The sequence below is a fragment of the Ranitomeya imitator genome, chromosome 6, assembly GCF_032444005.1.
Source record: "Ranitomeya imitator isolate aRanImi1 chromosome 6, aRanImi1.pri, whole genome shotgun sequence".
NCBI classification, from domain to species: domain Eukaryota; kingdom Metazoa; phylum Chordata; class Amphibia; order Anura; family Dendrobatidae; genus Ranitomeya; species Ranitomeya imitator.
Window position 1 is genome coordinate 488,462,330 of NC_091287.1, and position 20,290 is coordinate 488,482,619.

General features: G+C 43.0%; 1 protein-coding gene across 3 annotated transcripts in view; it reads left to right on the forward strand.

Annotated features, from left to right (window-relative positions):
• TMEM67 (transmembrane protein 67) overlaps positions 1-20,290 on the forward strand; it is a 93,178-nt gene that overhangs the window by 56,941 nt on the left and 15,947 nt on the right. For 2 of the 3 annotated variants that reach the window (XM_069731624.1, XM_069731626.1), the window contains exons 18-25: positions 345-431; positions 2,527-2,623; positions 3,365-3,501; positions 6,694-6,834; positions 6,918-6,998; positions 12,583-12,699; positions 13,917-14,033; positions 14,123-14,227. In XM_069731624.1, coding sequence (XP_069587725.1) covers positions 345-431; positions 2,527-2,623; positions 3,365-3,501; positions 6,694-6,834; positions 6,918-6,998; positions 12,583-12,699; positions 13,917-14,033; positions 14,123-14,227 — 882 coding nt within the window. The remainder of the gene's footprint in view (positions 1-344; positions 432-2,526; positions 2,624-3,364; positions 3,502-6,693; positions 6,835-6,917; positions 6,999-12,582; positions 12,700-13,916; positions 14,034-14,122; positions 14,228-20,290) is intronic. The other variant, XM_069731625.1, reaches the window with a different exon arrangement.

The window sequence follows — 20,290 nt, forward strand, 5'->3', positions numbered from 1 at the left end:
ATATTTTCTCCACTTTTTCCTTTCTGACAATCTGTGAAAATTGAACCGCACTCGGATGTCATTTGGGTGCAGTCAGATTCTTTTCTCTGAACCATAGGCTTGCATTTACAACTCTCAAATCAAAATTGGACAGGTCTCCAATATTTTCTACGGACCATATATAAGGTCAACGAAAAATCACAGTCATGTGAATGGTCTCATAGAATATCAGAGATACGGAGTTCTGTCCGTGAAAACCACAGCTCGCACTTTAATGAGTGTATAGTCAGTCAGGTGTGCAGGATTAAATGCTAATCTCCATTTTCCCACAAATCAAGTTGTAACCTGGTTGCGTGCTCTTCCAGGGCCAGCAGCACGTCTCTGTCTTGTTGCCTCTGCCGGATGATGAAAAAAACTTCATAACCTATGTATCATGTGCATTTACTCTGAAGGTACGTAAGATTTTATACTTGTCATTTTTAGCCTGTTTTTTTGCCCATTGGAGAAGCTGTAAAATCATGTCTGCAAAGTAGTGAAATAAACCAGATTCCACTTTTTCATAAATTTTTTGGGGGGTGGGGGGTTTGCACAGGTAAGTGGATATCAGGATGGTGCCTGCTGGCTCCACCACTGCCCCGACACTTCTTATGTGCACCATTAAGAATCGTCCACATGGCTGTATTTTTTTCTCATGCATAAAGTGGGTCCATGTTTCAATAGTGTATTTGCTCAGAGTTCTTTATTGTCAGTTTTTACCATCAGAATTTTATCGTTTTTTTCTAAGCTTCTCATATCAAACGGTCCCTGACGAAGAACATCTCACAGATGGCAACCAAGTGCTGTCCGATATTTTGTTGCTTCCATTGCAACAACGTCTCAACGGGAGCGGTGTCTGCATTAGAGAATCATGGAAGATATTATTATATTTTTGCCCCATATGTACAAGACCACATCGTGCATCGTTAGTGTAAATCCTTTTAGAAACAGGCATAATAAATAGTGAATAGTGTAACCGTGTTTAAGACCTCCTAGTCCTGATCGGTGGGAATACCACCAATAATCACTCAGTCGACTCTTCTCTTCTCCAACAACAGGACAAGCTCAATAAAAAGCTTATGAAGCTATTTTCAATATGACTGAAACCTTCTGCCCCTTCATTTTAGAAATTGGTGGTGATCTTTTGATTACTATTAGTGATGAGCGAGTGCTTGGGTGGTGTCCGAGTATTTGTTAGTGCTCTGAGATTTAGTTTTTGTTGATGCAGCTGCATGATGTACAGCTGCTAGACAGCCTGAATACATGTGGGGATTCTCTAGCAACCAGGCAACCCCCACATGTACTCAGGCTGGCTAGCAGCCGTAAATCATGCAGCTGCGTGACAAAAACTAAATCTCCAAGCAGTCACAAATACTCGGAGATCGCCCGAGCATGCTCTGGAAAACACGAGTAACGAGTATACTCTCTCATCACTAATTACTATGGGTCTGACCTCCGTTAAACCAGAATGATGGAGGTGCTGCAATGCTCCTCTTCATTATCTAGACAGGGTTGGTTGCTTTCTCATACATGACTGTGCCTGGTACTGCGGCTCTTCTCATTCATTAAGTATGATGAGCACAGTACCAGGCACCGCCGCTCATCTGCTGCACCAATAAAACAATGAAGATAATGCCTCTGTCCAGCCGCACATCAGATATGGCAACATTCACTTTGCTTGTCACTTAGGGTACCGTCACACTCAGCAACTTTCCAACGATCATGACCAGCGATACGACCTGGCCGTGATCGTTGGAAAGTCCTTGTGTGGTCGCTGGAGAGCTGTCACACAGACAGCTCTCCAGCAACCAACGATGCCGAAGTCCCCGGGTAACCAGGGTAAACATCCGGTTACTAAGCGCAGGGCCGCGCTTAGTAACCCGATGTTTACCCTGATTACCATTGTAAATGTAAAAAAAAAAAAACACTACATACTTACATTCCGGTGCCTGTCACATCCCCGGCGTCCACTTCCCTGCACTCCTCCTGCATCCTGTGTAAGCGCCGGCCGTAAAGCAGAGCGGTGACGTCACCGCTGTGCTCTGCTTTACGGCCGGCTGGCGCTGACACAGGATTCAGGAGGAGTGCAGGGAAGCGGACGCCGGGGACGTGACAGGCACCGGAATGTGAGTATGTGTTTTGGTTTTTTTTACATTTACAATGGTAACCAGGGTAAACATCGGGTTACTAAGCGCGGCCCTGCACTTAGTAACCCGATATTTACCTTGGTTACCAGTGAACACATCGCTGGATCGGCGTCACACACGCCGATTCAGCGATGTCAGCGGGTGATCCAGCGACGAAATAAAGTTCCAGACTTTCAGCTCCGACCAGCGATGTCACAGCAGGATCCAGATCGCTGCTGCCTGTCAAACACAACGAGATCGCTATCCAGGACGCTGCAACGTCACAGATCGCTAGCGATATCGTTGTAATGTTGTTCAGTGTGAAGGTACCTTTAGGTGCCTAGATTCCTTTGTTGCCATTTAACCATGCACTTCTTTTGTTCAGGGTCTACAGTTCCTACACACTCTGGTCTCACAGCTTTCCATCCAGATTTTCTTCATTGACTGGGAGCGGCCAAAGACCAAAACATTAAAATCTGAGGGTAAGTACCAGAGACTTTGGAGAGATCGAAATTATGTTTCTTCTGTAATAAACAAAATATCTGAAACAGCTACTAGAGGAGTCTGGTAGCGGTTCCCTCACAGGGAACACAGACGTGAGTGGCAGAGTATTCTGTGCATGGAGGAGTCGGAGAGATGGTGTCGGCGGAATATTTGTCATGTCTCATGTATGAGGGCTTCAGACTTGAATATGGCAGTTGTGTGCATGCTTGACGGCTTGTACATGCAGATGTGGGACCCTTTTTCTCTGTTCTTTTGATTTTTGGTGGTTCAGTAAGTGATTTCCTATCCCATGGTCCTGCTCGGCACTTATTCTCATTGAGTTCATTTTTGACACATGGTAAGGTTTTAATACCAGAACTTAGGACCATCCTGACAGGTTACACCTTGTCACTGATGGGATGCTTTTTACACTTTTTTTTATTTTTTTTTATCTAAAGCGGTGTTTACTATGTACCCTATGTTATTTATATGCACTAATGCTTTTTACTTATTTATAGCAGAGTATATGTTCATTTTGTTTCTATCTTGGGTTTTGTCACTGTTTAATGACCAGTGTGAACATGCTCCTACTCGTTGCATGTATACCAACTTATACTACAGATCATTTCTTTTAGTTTTGATTTCCGTAAAAACTTGTAATCGTGGTACAATCTGGGAAGGTTGGTAAATGCTAAGATTTGCTGGATGATGGACCTGAGTTTTATTTTCCACTGTCTTAGCAGGTGGTGGAAAAAGTAGCCCATTCCCAGTCAGCATCTGGAGGACATATTTCATAGCAAATGAATGGAATGAAATCCAGGCTGTGCGCAAGACCAATCCTCTATTTCAAGTTGTTGCTGTCCTCTTCTGTCTTAAGGTATGTGTATATATGATGTGTTCCAATTATAAACAATCTACAAAAGGGGGACCTGGCCTAAACTCCAGAAATGAACATCTGAATAAACAATACTTATAGAATATATTTATGCAAAACTATAGCACATATGTAATTACTAAACTATGCACACGTCTCATGGATGCATACTTTTTCTTCCTATTATGACTTTCAGATGTGACCTATAATCCTGAATTGGGTCCTTCCAAACTCAAGTCAGCCTGCCTACCATAAGTTGTATAACATGTTTGCAATCATTTTGTCGATGTTCATCCTTTTGTTCAGATGTTTCCGCATTCTTTGATTAAGCCTGTCTCATCTGATACTGCTGAAGATGATGTTCCTGTTGTTCAGATGTTTCAGCTTCCCTTGATTCAGCCTGCCTCATCTGATTCTCTTGAAGGCGACATTGCCGGTGTTCAGGTGTTTCAGCTTCACTTGATTCAGCCTCTCTCATCCGTTTCTCCGGAAGATGACGTTCCCAATATTCAGATGTTTCAACATCCCCTGATTCAGCCTGTCTCAATCGATTCTCCTGAAGACATCGTTCCCGGTGTTCAGATGTTTCCGCATCCCTTGATTCAACCTGTCTCATCAGTTTCTCCTGAAGACGACATTCCTGTTGTTCAGATGTTTCTTCTGCTTTTCATTCAGCCTGTGTCATTCGTTTGTCCTGAAGATGAAATTCCCATTGTTCAGATGTTTCCGTTTCCCTTGATTCAGCCTGTCTCATCTAATTTTCCTGATGACAACATTCCCGTTGTTCAGATGTTTGTTTCCCTTCATTCAGCCTGTCTCATCCAATTCTCCTTAAGACAAAATTCCCATTGTTCAGATGTTTCAGCTGCGTTTGATTCAGCCTGTCTCATCTGTTTCTCCTGAAGATGACTTTCCCGTTGTACAGATATTTCAGCTGCCTTTGATTCAGCCTGTTTCATCTGTTTCTCCTGAATATGACTTTCCAGTTGTTCAGATATTTCAGCTGCCTTTGATTCAGCCTGTTTCATCTGTTTCTCCTGAAGATGACTTTCCCGTTGTTCAGATGTTTCAGTGTCCCTTGATTCAGTCTGTCTCATCCAATTCTGCTTAAGACAACATTGCTGCTGTTCAGATATTTCAGCAGCCTTTGATTCAGCCTATCTCATCTGTTTCTCCTGAAGATGACTTTCCTGTTGTTCAGATGTTTCAGCTGTCTTTGATTCAGCCTGTCTCATTCAATTCTCCTTAAGACAACATTCTCATTGTTCAGATGTTTCAGTTTCCCTTGATTCAGCCTGTCTCATCTGTTTCTCCTGAAGATGACTTTCCCGTTGTTCAGATGTTTCAGCTGTCTTTGATATAGCCTGTCTCATCCAATTCTCCTTAAGACAACATTCTCATTGTTCAGATGTTTCAGTTTCCCTTGATTCAGCCTGTCTCATCTGTTTCTCCTGAAGATGATTTTCCCGTTGTTCAGATGTTTCAGCTGTCTTTGATATAGCCTGTCTCATCCAATTCTCCTTAAGACAACATTCCCGTTGTTCAGATGTTTCAGCTGTCTTTGATATAGCCTGTCTCATCCAATTCTCCTTAAGACAACATTCGCGTTATTCAGATGTTTCAGTTTCCCTTGATTCAGCCTGTCTCATCTGCTTCTCCTGAAGATGACTTTCCCGTTGTTCAGATGTTTCAGCTGCCTTTAATTCATCTTGTCTCATCCGTTTCCTTTCAAGCCAGGATTTTTGTTGTTCACTTGTCTCAGCTGTTTGAGATAATTTTGCTTTCATAGCTTTTGGATTAACTTGCCCAATAGATGGTGTTTTTTGGGGGCAGCATTTTAAACAAAAGTCCTTAGTATTATGACCCTTAGTAACCACCTCACACTGATCAGAGATCTAATAGGTGAATCTATACATATAAAGCAGAAAACGTATGACTGCCTCACAGTCAGACTGTTCTAATTGTCCATAGCAACCAATCAGAGCTCAAGTTTCAGTTTACCTCAACAGCTTCAATGCTGAAAGCTGCACTCTGGTTGCTATAGGCAACCAGAATAATCTTACTGTGGGGCAGTTTTCATAAATGAGGCCCAGTCCACTTCTGCAGTGGCTATAGGCAATCAGAACGACCTTACTTCTGAAACAATTCTCATAAATGAGGCCCCAGCTACTTCTGCAACAGCCATTGCAATAAATACAGACGTTAGAGTGACCTATCAGGTTACACCACCTTAGCAACTATATAGTTACTGCCCCTTTTAAAGCAACTATTTGGGCGCTGTCGTTTTAATTCTTCAAGACCCTTTGGGCACAAACTGTGGTTTTGCAATTCAACACAGATATCCATTTTCTCCTTTATTTCTATAGAGCCTAAAATCGGAGGATAAAATCTTGTGAATGGGGGATTTCGAGTTTAATGGTCGCAGTATTTTTAGTCTGCTTTTAAAGATGGGCTGTGCAAAATTTCATTCAAATCAGGTGAAATATGTGGTTTTGTATTCAACGGGCTAGCACACACAGATTTTCAGCTTTATATATAATGTATATACTGGAGTATAAGTCGACCCAAGTATATGCCAAGGCACCTAATTTTATCACAAAAAAATGGGAAAAGCGTCTGTCTGGGGACAGATCGCTACATGTTTCCCTTCATTGTGTGATCAAGGCCATTAACTGGCCGAAACGCCTTGCCTGTCGCTATACCACTTATTACAAATATACTCTCACTTGAAGCATAATTCTTCAACCTGTACTTGTGCAGTGTTTTCCATGAACTACTGTCTTGGGACCATCGGTTCATTTTCACTAGCACCGTCCGACCAATTTCAGTTGAGTGCTAGCCTTTGAATCTTTCATATTTCCCCATACAGTGTCATCTCGTAGCTGAGAAGCTGGAAGTGTCACACTACTGTCCAATAGTGAGACAGCGAAGAGCCCTAATTTCATCCTCAGGGACAGAACTGTTATCAATAAAATTGACAATATTTTTTTTTAGTTTTCTTGACTATATATTTTGAAGAAAGTTTTTTTTTTTTTTTTATGTTTTCGTCTTTTACATCATGTTTTTCTAGAGGTGAAAGGTCCTCATGAGCATAGTGAACATTACTGTGACCTAAACTAGAGAATGATCAGCACGATCAGGGCGAAGTATGTGTATTATAATGGCTATATACCATAATCACCTGATGATTTTCAGATTGTTGGCTTTGAAAACCTTGCATTGCGTGACTCTTCCTCCAGTCTGTCCAGAGACATCCAGGATTATGTAGCCCCGTGGAGCCTTATTTTGCGATACGGTGTGACTACAGCCTTGTGGCTTGCGATTGGTGGTTTACAGGTATGCGCTCATACTAAATGAAATTTTTACCTTGTAATATAAAACATTTTTTCCTCATACATTAAACTATTTTGTATTTTCAGATTCTCTTCCACTCTGGAATTTATGAGAGATTTGTGGAAGATAAAATCCGCCAGTTTGTAGATTTGTGTTCCATGAGTAATGTAAGTTAGTTGAGTCTAATTAATATACTACTTTCATGCCTACATCTCGAGTATTCAGTAACTTATCAGAAATTTTGATTGTCCCTTTTTCTGCTTTTCAATTTAGAAGTATTAACAATAGAGTTTTTTTAATTTGCTTTTAGTGAACATTTCCATGGATTTTTTTTAGGTTCAGCCTTAGGATATGTCTTAAAATTATACTCCGCTCACACCACAGCTATGATTTACGTTCAGTGTATGCGCCATACATCACTATAATCTTCTTTTTTGAAGAATTATCTTGAAAGGTGACTCTGAGTCACTTTTCACGAACAAGCGAGTCGTGGAAGTCAAGGAGTCTGAGGTCAAAATCCAGGAGATTATGTCATAAACAGAGGAGTGAGACAAAGGCGTAAACAGGTCACAGTCCGGGGTCACAATTCCAAGAAGATAGCTGATCAACACTAAAGGACTAGGCAAACGGATGGTCAAAGGCAATTCCAAGTTCAGGCAACAAAGATCAGAATATAAGAACTCAGAGCAATCACACACCACTTGAGCTAAGCAACAACTGGCAATGTTCTAATCTCTGCTATCCAGCTATACAGCCAAGTAATCATCGAAAACGGGGGACACCAGGAGGAAATCCCAAAGGCCCTGCCAGATTGGACAACTGGGCTATCATTCACAATACTGACAGATGAGCACATCCCTGATCCTATTGTGCGGCTGAGCTGTCACTCACAGAGTTCTTAGGACACTTTGTGTGGTGGAATCGTGACACGGTCACCATGAGTTTTTAATACAATGGGTTTCCACCATACACACTCATATACTGTATGGTGACCAATTGTGCACATTGGATAGCATGCTGCACCAAATGTAAAGCTCTGAACATGGCATAAATAGATTCATTGATAATATATTAATCTTTTTCCTCTCTGTGGCACATCCTGTATATCTGTCATGGATTGGATATATGGAGCCTGCTCCACACAGGGCCACTGCCGGCTGTGTTATAAAACCAGCACTGGCGTCTAATTGTAGCACTTACAAGGAATTTATTATTAGAAAATTACATCTTGCTCAAAACAGATTTTTGCCTTACAAGTATTTAACCCCTTACCGGCATCGGACGTACTATACGATGCCGGCTCCCCTGCTTTGATGCAGGGCTCCGCGGTGAGCCCGCACCAAAGCCGGGACATGTCAGCTGTTTTGAACAGCTGACATGTGCCCGTAATAGGCGCGGGCAGAATCGCGATCTGCCCGCACCTATTAACTAGTTAAATGCCGCTGTCAAACGCAGACAGCGGCATTTAACTACCGCTTCCGGCCGGGCGGCCGGAAATGACGTCATCGCCGACCCCGTCACATGATCGGGGGTCGGCGATGCTTGTGAATGGTAACCATAGAGGTCCTTGAGACCTCTATGGTTACTGATTGCCCGTCGCTGTGAGCGCCACTCTGTGGTCGGCGCTCACAGCACACGTGCAATTCTGCTACATAGCAGCGATCAGCAGATCGCTGCTATGTAGCAGAGCCGATCGTGCTATGCCTGCTTCTAGCCTCTCATGGAGGCTATTGAAGCATGGCAAAAGTTAAAAAAAAAAAAAGTTTAAAAAAATGTGAAAAAAATAAAAAAAACATAAAAGTTTAAATCACCCCCCTTTCCCCCCAATCAAAATAAATCAATAAAAAAATATCAAATCTACGCATATTTGGTATCGCCGCGCTCAGAATCGCCCGATCTATCAATTAAAAAAAGTATTAACCTGATCGCTAAACAGCGTAGCGGGAAAAAAATTTGAAACGCCAGAATTACGTTTTTTTGGTCGCCGCGACATTGCATTAAAATGCAATAACGGGCGATCAAAAGAACGTATCTGCACCGAAATGCTATCATTAAAAATGTCATCTCGGCACGCAAAAAATAAGCCCTCAACCGAAACCAGATGATGAAAAATGGAGACGCTACGAGTATCGGAAAATGGCGCAATTTTTTTTTTTTTTTTTAGCAAAGTTTGGAATTTTTTAGATAAAAAATAACCTAGTCATGTTTGGTGTCTATGAACTCGTAATGACCTGGAGAATCATAATGGTAGGTCAGTTTTAGCATTTAGTGAACCTAGCAAAAAAGCCAAACAAAAAACCAATGTGGGATTGCACTTTTTTTGCAATTTCACCGCACTTGAAATTTTTTTCCCGTTTTCTAGTACACGACATGCTAAAACCAATGATGTCGTTCAAAAGTACAACTCGTCACGCAAAAAATAAGCCCTCACATGGCCAAATTGACAGAAAAATAAAAAAGTTATGGCTCTGGGAAGGAGGGGAGCGAAAAACGAATACGGAAAAACGAAAAATCCCCCGGTCATGAAGGGGTTAAATTTAAAAAACCGGCGCTATGTTTTTTTGTTCTTTGTTTTGTATAACGATCTGTATTCAAAAACTAAATTTTAGATCTTTCAATCTTCACAACAGCCACTGGAGCTTTTTTTAGATTCATACTTCCTGTCTTTTACAGGAACAATTTTCATCAGGCTCCTTATCAGCAGAGGCATGATTACAATGACATGTAACACCTGTATACACAGCTGATAATCCAGGATTCACCAATCACAATAGGTGATGTCATAGCTGCCCTGTGTCTCCCCATGACAATGACCTTTGCACACGCTCATTAGGTGCTTCACTACAAAACATTGGATCTAAGTCAGTCTATTGCTGCAAATGTACATGTGAATTTCCTAGAAGAACAGGAAGAACAACTCTAGACTAGCTCCGGTGGCCCTTTTGAACATTACAAGATTTCTACATTTTTTAAATACAGATCAGTTATGCCAAACTACAAATACAAAAATGTTTAAAAAAAAAATCTCACACAGAAAACCTGAATTAAATAATGGGTAATTTTCTGTTTACACATTCCCATTGCCCCCTCGCGAATGGGAAAAAAAATAATATTCACCTCAGGGACCACGCCTGCTGCCACACCACCCACCACACGGTCTTCTTCTTTCCGTCATCAGGCAAGCCACCTATTCACCATAAGCCAGGAATAACAGCCACGTCAACAACCTTACAGCACTCAGTGACCATCGGGGCCTGGAAGCAACGACATGTCTTGGAATTGCGGCATGCAATGGCAGAAAGAAGAGGACCGAATGGCAAGCCATGGGGCGGCTGGAGAGATTTTTTTTATTTTTACCAATACCTTATGATGCACCGTGACCTCCAGGGCTTGGGTGCATTTTATTTTTTTATTTTGCAATACTCACCTCTCCATCCGGTCGTTTTGTTTCTATGTTTGGGAGCGCCAAATCTCCAAATGCTTCATTATAGTCCAGGACTCCAGTTGCATACATGCAATTGCATAAGGTTGTGCTAATGGCGTGACCTTATGACGTGCTGTGAGCTCTGGCCTGGATGCGGCCTGGATCCTGGCCTATAGTGTGGCGCCGGAGAAATGACAGCGGAAAGAAAAGGATCGGACGGAGAACGGAGAGGTCAGCGGTATGATGAGTGTTAGGGGTTTTTTTTTGGAACATCTGACGTTTGTAACTAGGGGTCGTACGTAATCCGGACATTTGTAAAGCGGGGAGGATACGGCACTTCTGTGGAAGGGTGCACAAATAGGATCCTATTCCATAGATAAATAGACAAAAATTTGGCACTCCAGATAGCTGCAATGGTGAGATTTACTATAAAGAGCAATCCAGAATGGTAATGAACGTTTCTGTCAGCAATAGACCTGGGTCAGTACACAGATTGCAATGTTGAGAGTGCTAGGAGCTCAGCGCCTGTGTGATGGTGCGGCATCACAAAAAATGGTGGAATTGCAGGGGGTTTTTTTTTTCACAATTTCACCCGACTGGGAATTTTTTTCCCCTTTTTTTAGTTCATTATATTGTTAAATGAATCATGCCTTTAAAGACCAAGTTTTCCAAGAAAACAAGCCCTCATATGTTTTAAGGTGACGATAAAAATAAAATGATGGCTCTTTAAAGAAGAGGAGGAAATGAACGAAAATTGACATGGAGTTTATTTGCTTTTAGTTTAAAGGAAACCTGTCAGCAAGATTTAGGCCCCCAAACAGGATGCTTAAAGGTTCACAATGATGATCTTTTGTCCTCTGGCAGATTCAGCAGGACAGGGAAAAATTACTTTGAGCACTGTATTGAAAAGTTTTGAAAAGTGTCTAGGGAAGAGAACTTGGTCATCTGGAGGTGTAATTAGTAATTGCATGTGCCATTATTGTGCACCTAAAACACACCTGCCACATGTGGCGTAGGAAAGACTGTAGTATCTAAGGCAGGGGTCCCCAACTCCAGGCCTCGAGGGCCGCCAACAGTGCAGGTTTTCAGGATTTCTTTAGTATTGCATTGGTGGTAATGTGATTATCTGCACAGGTGATGATTCCAACCCCTGTGCAATACTAATGAAATCCTGAAAACCTGCACTGTTGGCGGCCCTCGAGGCCTGGAGTTGGGGACCACTGATCTAAGGTATCTAACATAACAGTTGTGATTAACCATTGTAAGGCTGGTTTCACACACGCGTGAAACATGGACTGCTCTTGCATTGGAAGACTGGGCTTATTCTTCCAATCTGGGTTAACTGCTTTATATATACCTATGAAGGCCGGTGTCCCACCTGCAACTGCAATGCGAGAAGCTCGCGCCTCAATATCCGGCACTGTCGCTGGCACTCGGGACCGGAGTGTGCGGCTGCATGTATTTCTATGCATCGGAACGCTCCGGGACGAACCGTCGGCGGCAGTGCCGGGTATTGAGGCGAGAGACTCATGCGAGTTTCTCGCATTGCAGTTGCAAGTGGGAAACCGGCCGAAGAAGTGCACTCAGCTCTGGAGACCCAGCGGTCGGGCGAGAACAGACCATGTTTCACAGATGTGTGAATCCGGCTTTATACCAATGTTACTGTTCCACTTGGTCTATATTCAGCTTAAAAGACTATTAACAAAATTACAAGTTTAAAGAGGTTTTTGGTTTCTGAAAACCTTTTTCCTCCTAGCTTTGTTTAAAAAAGAAACCCAAAAAATGGTTTTCTTCACCCTCACTGGGTCCAACAGTTTGTCTCCACCACTGCACCTTTATTGTCTGCAGCGCTGACTTTGAAAGCACTGCATCCAGTAAGTGAGCTCTGCGGCTCTGCCTACTTTAATGCTGAGCTCAATGATTAGCTGCAGTGCTGTCAATACCTTGTCAACGCTGCAGACAATAACAGACGCCAGGAACAATATTGGTGACTCAGTGTTGGATCCGGGGAAGGTGTTTAAAGAACATTTTTATGTTTTATAACAGATTGTAGCCGAGGTAATTTGGTTTTCAAAAAGCAAAAAAAAAAAAACAATTTAATGAGGATAGGTAATAACTTGATGATTAGTGGGGGACAAATTGCCGGGACCCCACTGTAACCAAGAACGGGGCTCTAAAATACCCCACCTAAATGGAGAGGCAACTAGACATACACAAAGAAAGACTAACGTGATCCTGTGGATAGATGATAACTGGAAATGTGGTAATAACTACTTAAGACTGAACTTGTGAACTCCGTAACCCCAAAACAAGTTTCAATTTTGCAGATCTCGGTATTCATACTGTCTCACAGATGCTTTGGATTCTACATTCACGGGCGCTCGGTCCATGGATACTCGGATACAAACATGGAGGAGATGAATATGAATTTAAGGAGAGAAGCAGTAAGTTTGTTGGATTATCCTGTGCAGTGATAAAAAATGGTGAAATAAAGGCTCCTATCTAAAGGGGGATAAACCTCCCCCGGAGGGGCCAGGAGGCAGTAACCTTTTCTCATCAAGAACCAATGCAGGATCTGAACATCTTTGTGTTTATGTTGGATGAGGGTCTAATCTATGGGACCTCCATATTTCAAAGGATCTTCATCTCAGCGGCATTCATCTGAATACAGCCAGCTACAACATCTAGGTGACCTACATGACAGGGCTGAATCCACAACGTGGCCCCTTCATTCCGAGAGCTGATGAGGACCCCAAATGTCAAATTCTCATGATGACAAACTGATAGTACATCCTGGCGATATAACATCACTTTATGAAATACCTCTATAAGATATAGAGAATAAAAATGTATGTGCAAATTTTAATAACTCTTATATTGCCTTATCAAAAAAACAGCAAGCCCTCACACAGGTCAATCAACAGACAAAAAAGTCACAAGACTCCACAAATAACAGAAACCACATTTTATTTTTTTCCTACAAATTTCTGATTTTTTTCAACATAAAACAATCTATGCAAGTCTGGTGTCACTGTAATTGTATTGACCCGAAAAATATTGTTTCCAGGTCATTGTTACCGCTTAATGAACACTGCAAAAACAAAGCACCAAATAACTATGGCAGAATTGCATTTTTGTTTTACCATTTCGTCCCTCCTGTTCCCGTTTCTAAGTACCTTATGTGATAAAAAAACATTGTCATTTATAACTACAACTTGCCCCTAAAAAAAAAAAGCCAATAAATGGCTATGTCGGCAGGAAAATAAATAAGTTTTGCTACTTTGAAGAAGGGTAGAAAAAAAAACAAAGTGTAAAAATGAAGGTCTTCTAACTTAATTAAAAAGCTGCAATGTAGCTAAAATAAGTCTATAATATAAATTTGCGCATTCCATCCCCCAACATTCCAGTGTCACATCCCTAACCCTCCCCACTAGTCTTCTGCTTACTTTGGCTGTAGCGGTGACAACCCATAAACCCCATGGGACTGATAGTTGATCACAGGCCTAAGCTGTATAAGGCAAGAGACTCCTGAGGCCAGGCATACAGAAGACCAGCCGGTAGGGTTGGGGATACGGTGCAGGAATGTGGGGGTTAAATGGCTCAGTATTGTTTTTTTAACATATATTAGTTAATTAGAATTTTTTTTATTTTTCTATTGTAGGAGAATATGTGCAGCCAAAGAGGGCTACAGCCAAACACCGATATTCAGACATTTCAGATTTCTATTTCTGGCCGGACCAGGGCACAGTTTGATCGGATCCATGATAACTTTGTGAAGGTTGTTATGATAATTCCCTTCTGCAATGATGTCTTGATTTCCAACAAAACATTTTATTTTTTTTGTCTTTTTTTTTGTTTTAATTCCAGAATCATGGACCCTCTCGATTTTTACGCAGTTTTACAACAGTTTCAGACCAGAGCACAAAAGCCTATAACACCATGAATAAATTCCTGAGTTCCTTCATTGATCATGTATGTATCGTGTCCTAATAGTTATGCATTGAGGTTTATAGGGGCCGGACATTTTTCTTGAGTTAAGTTATGGGTAACAAAAAGCATTTCCAATAAGGATTATTATCCAAATGGGGTCCCATATGCCAAAACCTCTATGAAAAAAATCTTTAAAATGTACATTTTATCATTATGCATTAAAAATCTTCATTAAGGGTTCCAAAATTATTTAATTACTGCCACTAAGCAAGCTAGGCATATATACACTGCTCAAAAAAATAAAGCGAACACTTAAACAGAATATAACTCCAAGTAAATTAAACTTCTGTGAAATCAAACTGTCCACTTAGGAAGCAACACTGTTTGACAATCAATTTCACATGCTGTTGTGCAAATGGAATAGACAACAGATGGAAATTATTGGCAATTATCAAGACACACTCAATAAAGGAGTAGTTCTGCAGGTGGGGACCACAGACTACATCTCAGTACCCATGTTTTCTGGCTGATGTTTTGGTCACTATTGAATGTTGGTTGTGTTTTCCCACTTGTGGTAGCATGAGATGGATTCTACGACCCAACAAGTGGCTCAGGTATTGCAGCTCATATAGGATGGCACATCAATGCGAGCTGTGGCAAGAAGGTTTGCTGTGTCTGTCAGTGCAGTGTCCAGAGGCTGGAGGTGCTTCCAGGAGACAGGCCAATACACCAGGAGACGTGGAGGGAGCTGTAGGAGGGCAACAACTCAGCAGTAGGACCGCTACCTCAGCCTTTGTTCTAGGAGAAACAGGAGGAGCACTGCCAGAGCCCAGCAATATGACCTCCAGCAGGCTACAAATGTGCATGTGTCTGCACAAATGGTTAGAATCCGACTCCATGAGGATGGTCTGAGTGCCCGATGTCCACAGATGGGGTTGTGCTCACAGCCCAACACTTTGCAGGAGGCTTGGCATTTGCCACAGAACACCGGGATTGGCAAATGGCCACTGGTGCCCTGTGCTCTTCACAGATGAAACCAGGTTCACACTGAGCACATGACAGAGTCTGGAGATGCCATGGAGAGCGATATGCTGCCTGCAATATCATTTAGCATGACCAGTTTGCCAGTGGATCAGTAATGGTGTAGGGTGGCAATTCTTTGGAAGGTGGCACAGCCCTCCATGTGCTCGCCAGAGGTAGCCTGACTGCCATTAGGTATCGAGATGAGATCCTCAGACTCCTTGTGAGACCATATGCTGGTGCGGTTGACAATGGGTTCCTTCTAATTCAGGACAATGCCAGACCTCATGTGGCTGGAGTGTGTCAGCAGTTCCTGCAATATGAAGTCATTGAAGCTATGGACTGGCCCGCCTGTTCCCCAGACCTGAATCCGATTGAACACATCTGGGACATCATTTCTCGCACCATCCACCAACATCACGTTGTACCACGGACTGTCCAGGAGTTGGCAGATGCTTTAGTCCAGGTCTGGGAGGAGATCCCTCAGGAGACCATCCGCCGCCTCATCAGGAGCATGCCCAGGCATTGTAGGGAGATCATACAGGCACATGGAGGCCACACACACTACTGAGCATCATTTAATTGTCTTGAGGCATTTCCACTGAAGTTGGATCGGCCTGTAACTTCATTTTCCACTTTGATTTTGAGCATCATTCCAACTTCAGACCTCAGTGGGTTATTAGATGTGATTTACTTTGATCATTTTTAGGTTTTATTGTTCTCAACACATTCCACTATGTAATGAATAAAGATTTAAAACTGGAATATTTCATTCAGTGATATCTTAGGATGTGGAATTTTAGTGTTCCCTTTATTTTTTGAGCAGTGTATATGCCTTTGCATACCAAATACCAGTTTTTGTACTGATATCAATCCTTAAAAAAAGGGGGTACAAGTGCAATATGTGGTAAGCGTTATACTGGGAATGGTTAAAAAGATGTCAGAGATAACCTAGCTATCCTCTCACCTGTTGGGAAAATTCGAACCAACCAACCAATCCCCGGCATTTTCAACCACCTTTCCATTGACTTCTTTGGGCAGCGTCCAGACTGAATTTGCTAACAAGGCTCAAAGGATTCCCCCATTCTTATAATAGGTTCTTAGATGTGGATCGCATCTCTACCAGGCACTTTTGGAATATCCATTGATAGACCATACATTTTTATGATGGGAATACCCCAAGTATTTGCATTGGCTTTTAAAGTATGTGTCTGGATTGGATAAGTCTCCCTTAATGGAGTTCTGACTTCTAGCAGGTGGTTATAGAAAACACGCATGGAAGACCCCACAATAAACAATTATCTTGGAAGGAGCAGGGATTAACCTCTTTCACTGAAAATGCATAAACCATTATAAAATAATCCCATTATCTTTGGTGGACTCTTTAGTCCTCCAAAGCCAAGGGTCGTGATTGATGCAACTCTTGGATTTGGTTAAAAAAGGGAAGTTCTCATGGAGGAACTCGAAATGCCCAAAGAGTGTATATAAGAAAGAGTTATCTAATGAAGAATAATGCAGAATATGTCTTTTATAATGACACCCCCAATTTTGATATTTTAATGCCTTTAATTATTATTATTTATTATTATAGCGCCATTTATTCCATGGCGCTTTACATGTGAGGAGGGGTATACATAACGAAAACAGTACAATAATCTTATACAATACATGTCCTGACTGGTACATGAGGAGAGAGGACCCTGCCCTCGAGGGCTCACAATCTACAAGGGATGAGTGAGAATACAGTAGGTGAGGGTAGAGCTGGTCATGCAGCGGTTTTGTCGAATGGTGGTTACTGCAGGTTGTAGGCTTGTCGGAAGAGGTAGGTCTTCAGGTTCTTTTTGAAGGTTTTGATGGTAGGTGAGAGTCTGATATGTTGTGGTAGAGGGTTCCAGAGTAGGGGTGATGCGCGAGAGAAATCTTGTATACAATTGTGGGAAGAGGAGATAAGAGGGGAGTAGAGAAGGAGATCTTGTTAGGATCGGAGGTTGCGTGCAGGTAAGTACCGGGAGACGAGGTCACAGATGTATGGAGGAGAAAGGTTGTGGATGGCTTTGTATGTCATGGTTAGGGGTTTGTACTGGAGTCTCTGGGCAATGGGGAACCAGTGAAGGGATTGACAGAAGGGAGAGGCTGGGGAATAGCTGGGGGACAGGTGGATTAGTCGGGCAGCATAGTTTAGAATAGGTTGGAGGGGTGCGAGAGTGTTTGAGGGGAGGCCACAGAGTAGGAGGTTGCAGTAGTCAAGGCGAGAGATGATGAGGACATGCACTAGGGGTTTTGCAGATTCTTGGTTGAGGAATGTACGGATCCGTGAAATATTTTTAAGTTGAAGTCGGTAGGAAGTGGAAAGGGCTTGGATATGTGGTTTGAAGGAGAGATCAGTGTCAAGGATTACCCCGAAGCAGCGAGCTTGTGGGACTGGTGAGAGTGGGCAGCCGTTTACTGTAATAGATAGGTTCGTTGGGGGGGGGGGGATCACGTGAGATGGGGGAAAGATAATGAATTCTGTTTTGTCCATGTTAGGTTTCAGAAATCTAGTGGAGAAGAAGGATGAAATAGTGGACAGACAGTGAGGGATTCTGGTTAGTAGGGAGGTAATATCTGGTCCAGAGATGTAGATCTGTGTGTCATCAGCATAGAGGTGATACTGAAAGCCGTGAGATTCTATGAGCTGTCCCAGGCCAAAGGTGTAAATGGAGAAAAGCAGGGGCCCTAGGACTGAATCTTGCGGGACTCCGACAGATAGGGGGCGAGATGAGGAGGTGGTGTGTGAGTGGGAGACGCTGAATGTCCGGTTTGTTAGGTATGACGATATTCAGGATAGGGCCAAGTCTGTGATGCCAAGGGATGAGAGGGTCTGTAGTAATAGGGAATGGTCCACTGTGTCAAAGGCAGAGTACAGTTCCAGGAGGAGGAGGAGGAGGACAGAGTAGTGTCGCTTGCTCTTGGCGGTTAATAGGTCATTGGTGACTTTAGTTAGGACAGTTTCAGTGTAGTGGTGTGATCGGAAGCCAGATTGTAAGCGATCGAAGAGGGAGCAAAAAGAGAGATGGGAGGACAGTTCAAGATAGACGTGTTGTTCCAGTAGTTTGGAGGCATAAGGGAGAAGTGATATATGGCGATAGCTAGATACAGAGGATGGGTCAAGAGAGGGCTTTTTGAGGGTAGGTGTGATTGAGGCATGTTTAAAGCTTGAGGGGAAAACACCAGTTGTTAGTGATACGCTCAAGAGATGGGTTAGGGTTGGGATGAAGACGGTGGCGAGGTTTGGGATGAAGTGGGGTGGGATCTGGTCAAGTGCACAGGTGGTGAGATGCGATTTTAAGAGTAGAGTGGAGAGTCAATCTTCTGTAATAGTGGAGAAGTTGGTTTTGGAGGTGGAGGGCTGGGAAGTTGGGAGGAAGCGCTCTGGGGGTTGTTGACCAAAACCGTCTCTGATGTTCTCAATCTTATGCTTGAAAAATGAGGCAAAGTCTTCAGCTGAGATGAGTAGGGAGGGAGGAGGTGCTGGGGGACGGAGGAGAGAATTGAAGGTGTTGAATAACTGTTTAGGGTTGTGCGACAGGGAGGAGATGAGAAGTAGGTTTGTTTAGCTGTGGCGAGTGTGGCCTTGAAAGTAGTGAGGGACTGTTTGAATGCTATGAAGTGCTATTTGGAGTGGGAACATTTTTCCATCTCCGCTCAGCAGTCCTGGAAGCTCGCCTCAGTTCTTTGGTCAGGCTGGTGTGCCGTCTGTTGATTTTACGAGCTTTGGTATGTGAAAGGGGCAGCAGATTCCAAAGCTACAGCTATTATGTTGTTATATAGAGCGGCAGCGTCATCTGCATTGTGTAGGGAACTTATGTCTGTGAGAGGGAGGAGGGATTCAGAGAGTGAGTGTAGATCAAGGTGTTTAAGATTTCTGCGAGGGTGTGAAAGTTTGTGGGGTGGGGATTGTAGACATGGAGTGGAGAGGGAAGAGAATGTGAGTAGGTTGTGGTCAGAAAGAGGAAGTGGTGAGTTAGAGAGGTTAGATAGGGAGCAGAGGCGGGTGAAGATGAGGTCTAGTGTGTAACCATGTTTGTGGGTGGCTGTAGAAGACCATTGAGTGAGGCCGAAGGAGGAAGTGAGAGATAGAAGTTTAGTGGCAGCTGAGAGGGAAGTGTCAATGGGGATGTTGAAGTCGCCCATGATGATAGTGTGGATGTCCGCGGAAAGGAAATGAAGTAGCCAGGTGGTGAAGTGGTCAAAGAAGTTGGTTACTGGCCCTGGGGGGCAGTAAATGACAGCCAGTTGGAGGGGGAGTAGATGCGCACAGAGTGCACCTCAAATGAAGGGAGGGTAACAGAGGGTGGCAGTGGGATTGGGGTGAAGGAGTAAACCAATACGCAAAGAGAAAAGAATACGCTGATAGGGAGATCACCAAACAATTACAAAATATGGCTTTTATTAGAAAAGTGCACACAGAAAAACAGTACAATAAAACCACTTAAAAAACACATACATGAAAACAATGCCCTGTAGATAGTAAGAACTCCCCCTCCTCCCCCCATCCAAACTGAACACTCCCGCTGATCTGGCAAAAGTTACAACCCAGGAAGGTATACATGCAGGTGCTGAGTGCATAAACACTAAACAAAAGCTCCTATCCCCAATATGCAGTAATCTAACATGAAGCGGTCAAACACATACCACCTGAGAGTCCGACGGACTAGTGAAATATAAATAACCCTATCTAAGGGTACCGTCACACTATACGATTTACCTACGATCACGACCAGCGATATGACCTGGCCGTGATCGTAGGTAAATCGTAGTGTGGTCGCTGGGCGCTGTCACACAGACAGCTCTCCAGCGACCAAGATGCCGAGGTCCCTGGGTAACCAGGGTAAACATCGGGTAACTAAGCGCAGGACCGCGCTTAGTTACCCGATGTTTACCCTGGTTACAAGCGTTAAACTAAAAAAAAACAAACAGCACATACTTACATTCTGGTGTCCGTCAGGTCCCTTGCAGTCTGCTTCCCTCTGCTTCCCGCACTCAGTGACTGCCGGCCGTAAAGTGAAAGTGAAAGCACAGCCGCTGTGCTCTGCTTTCACTTTA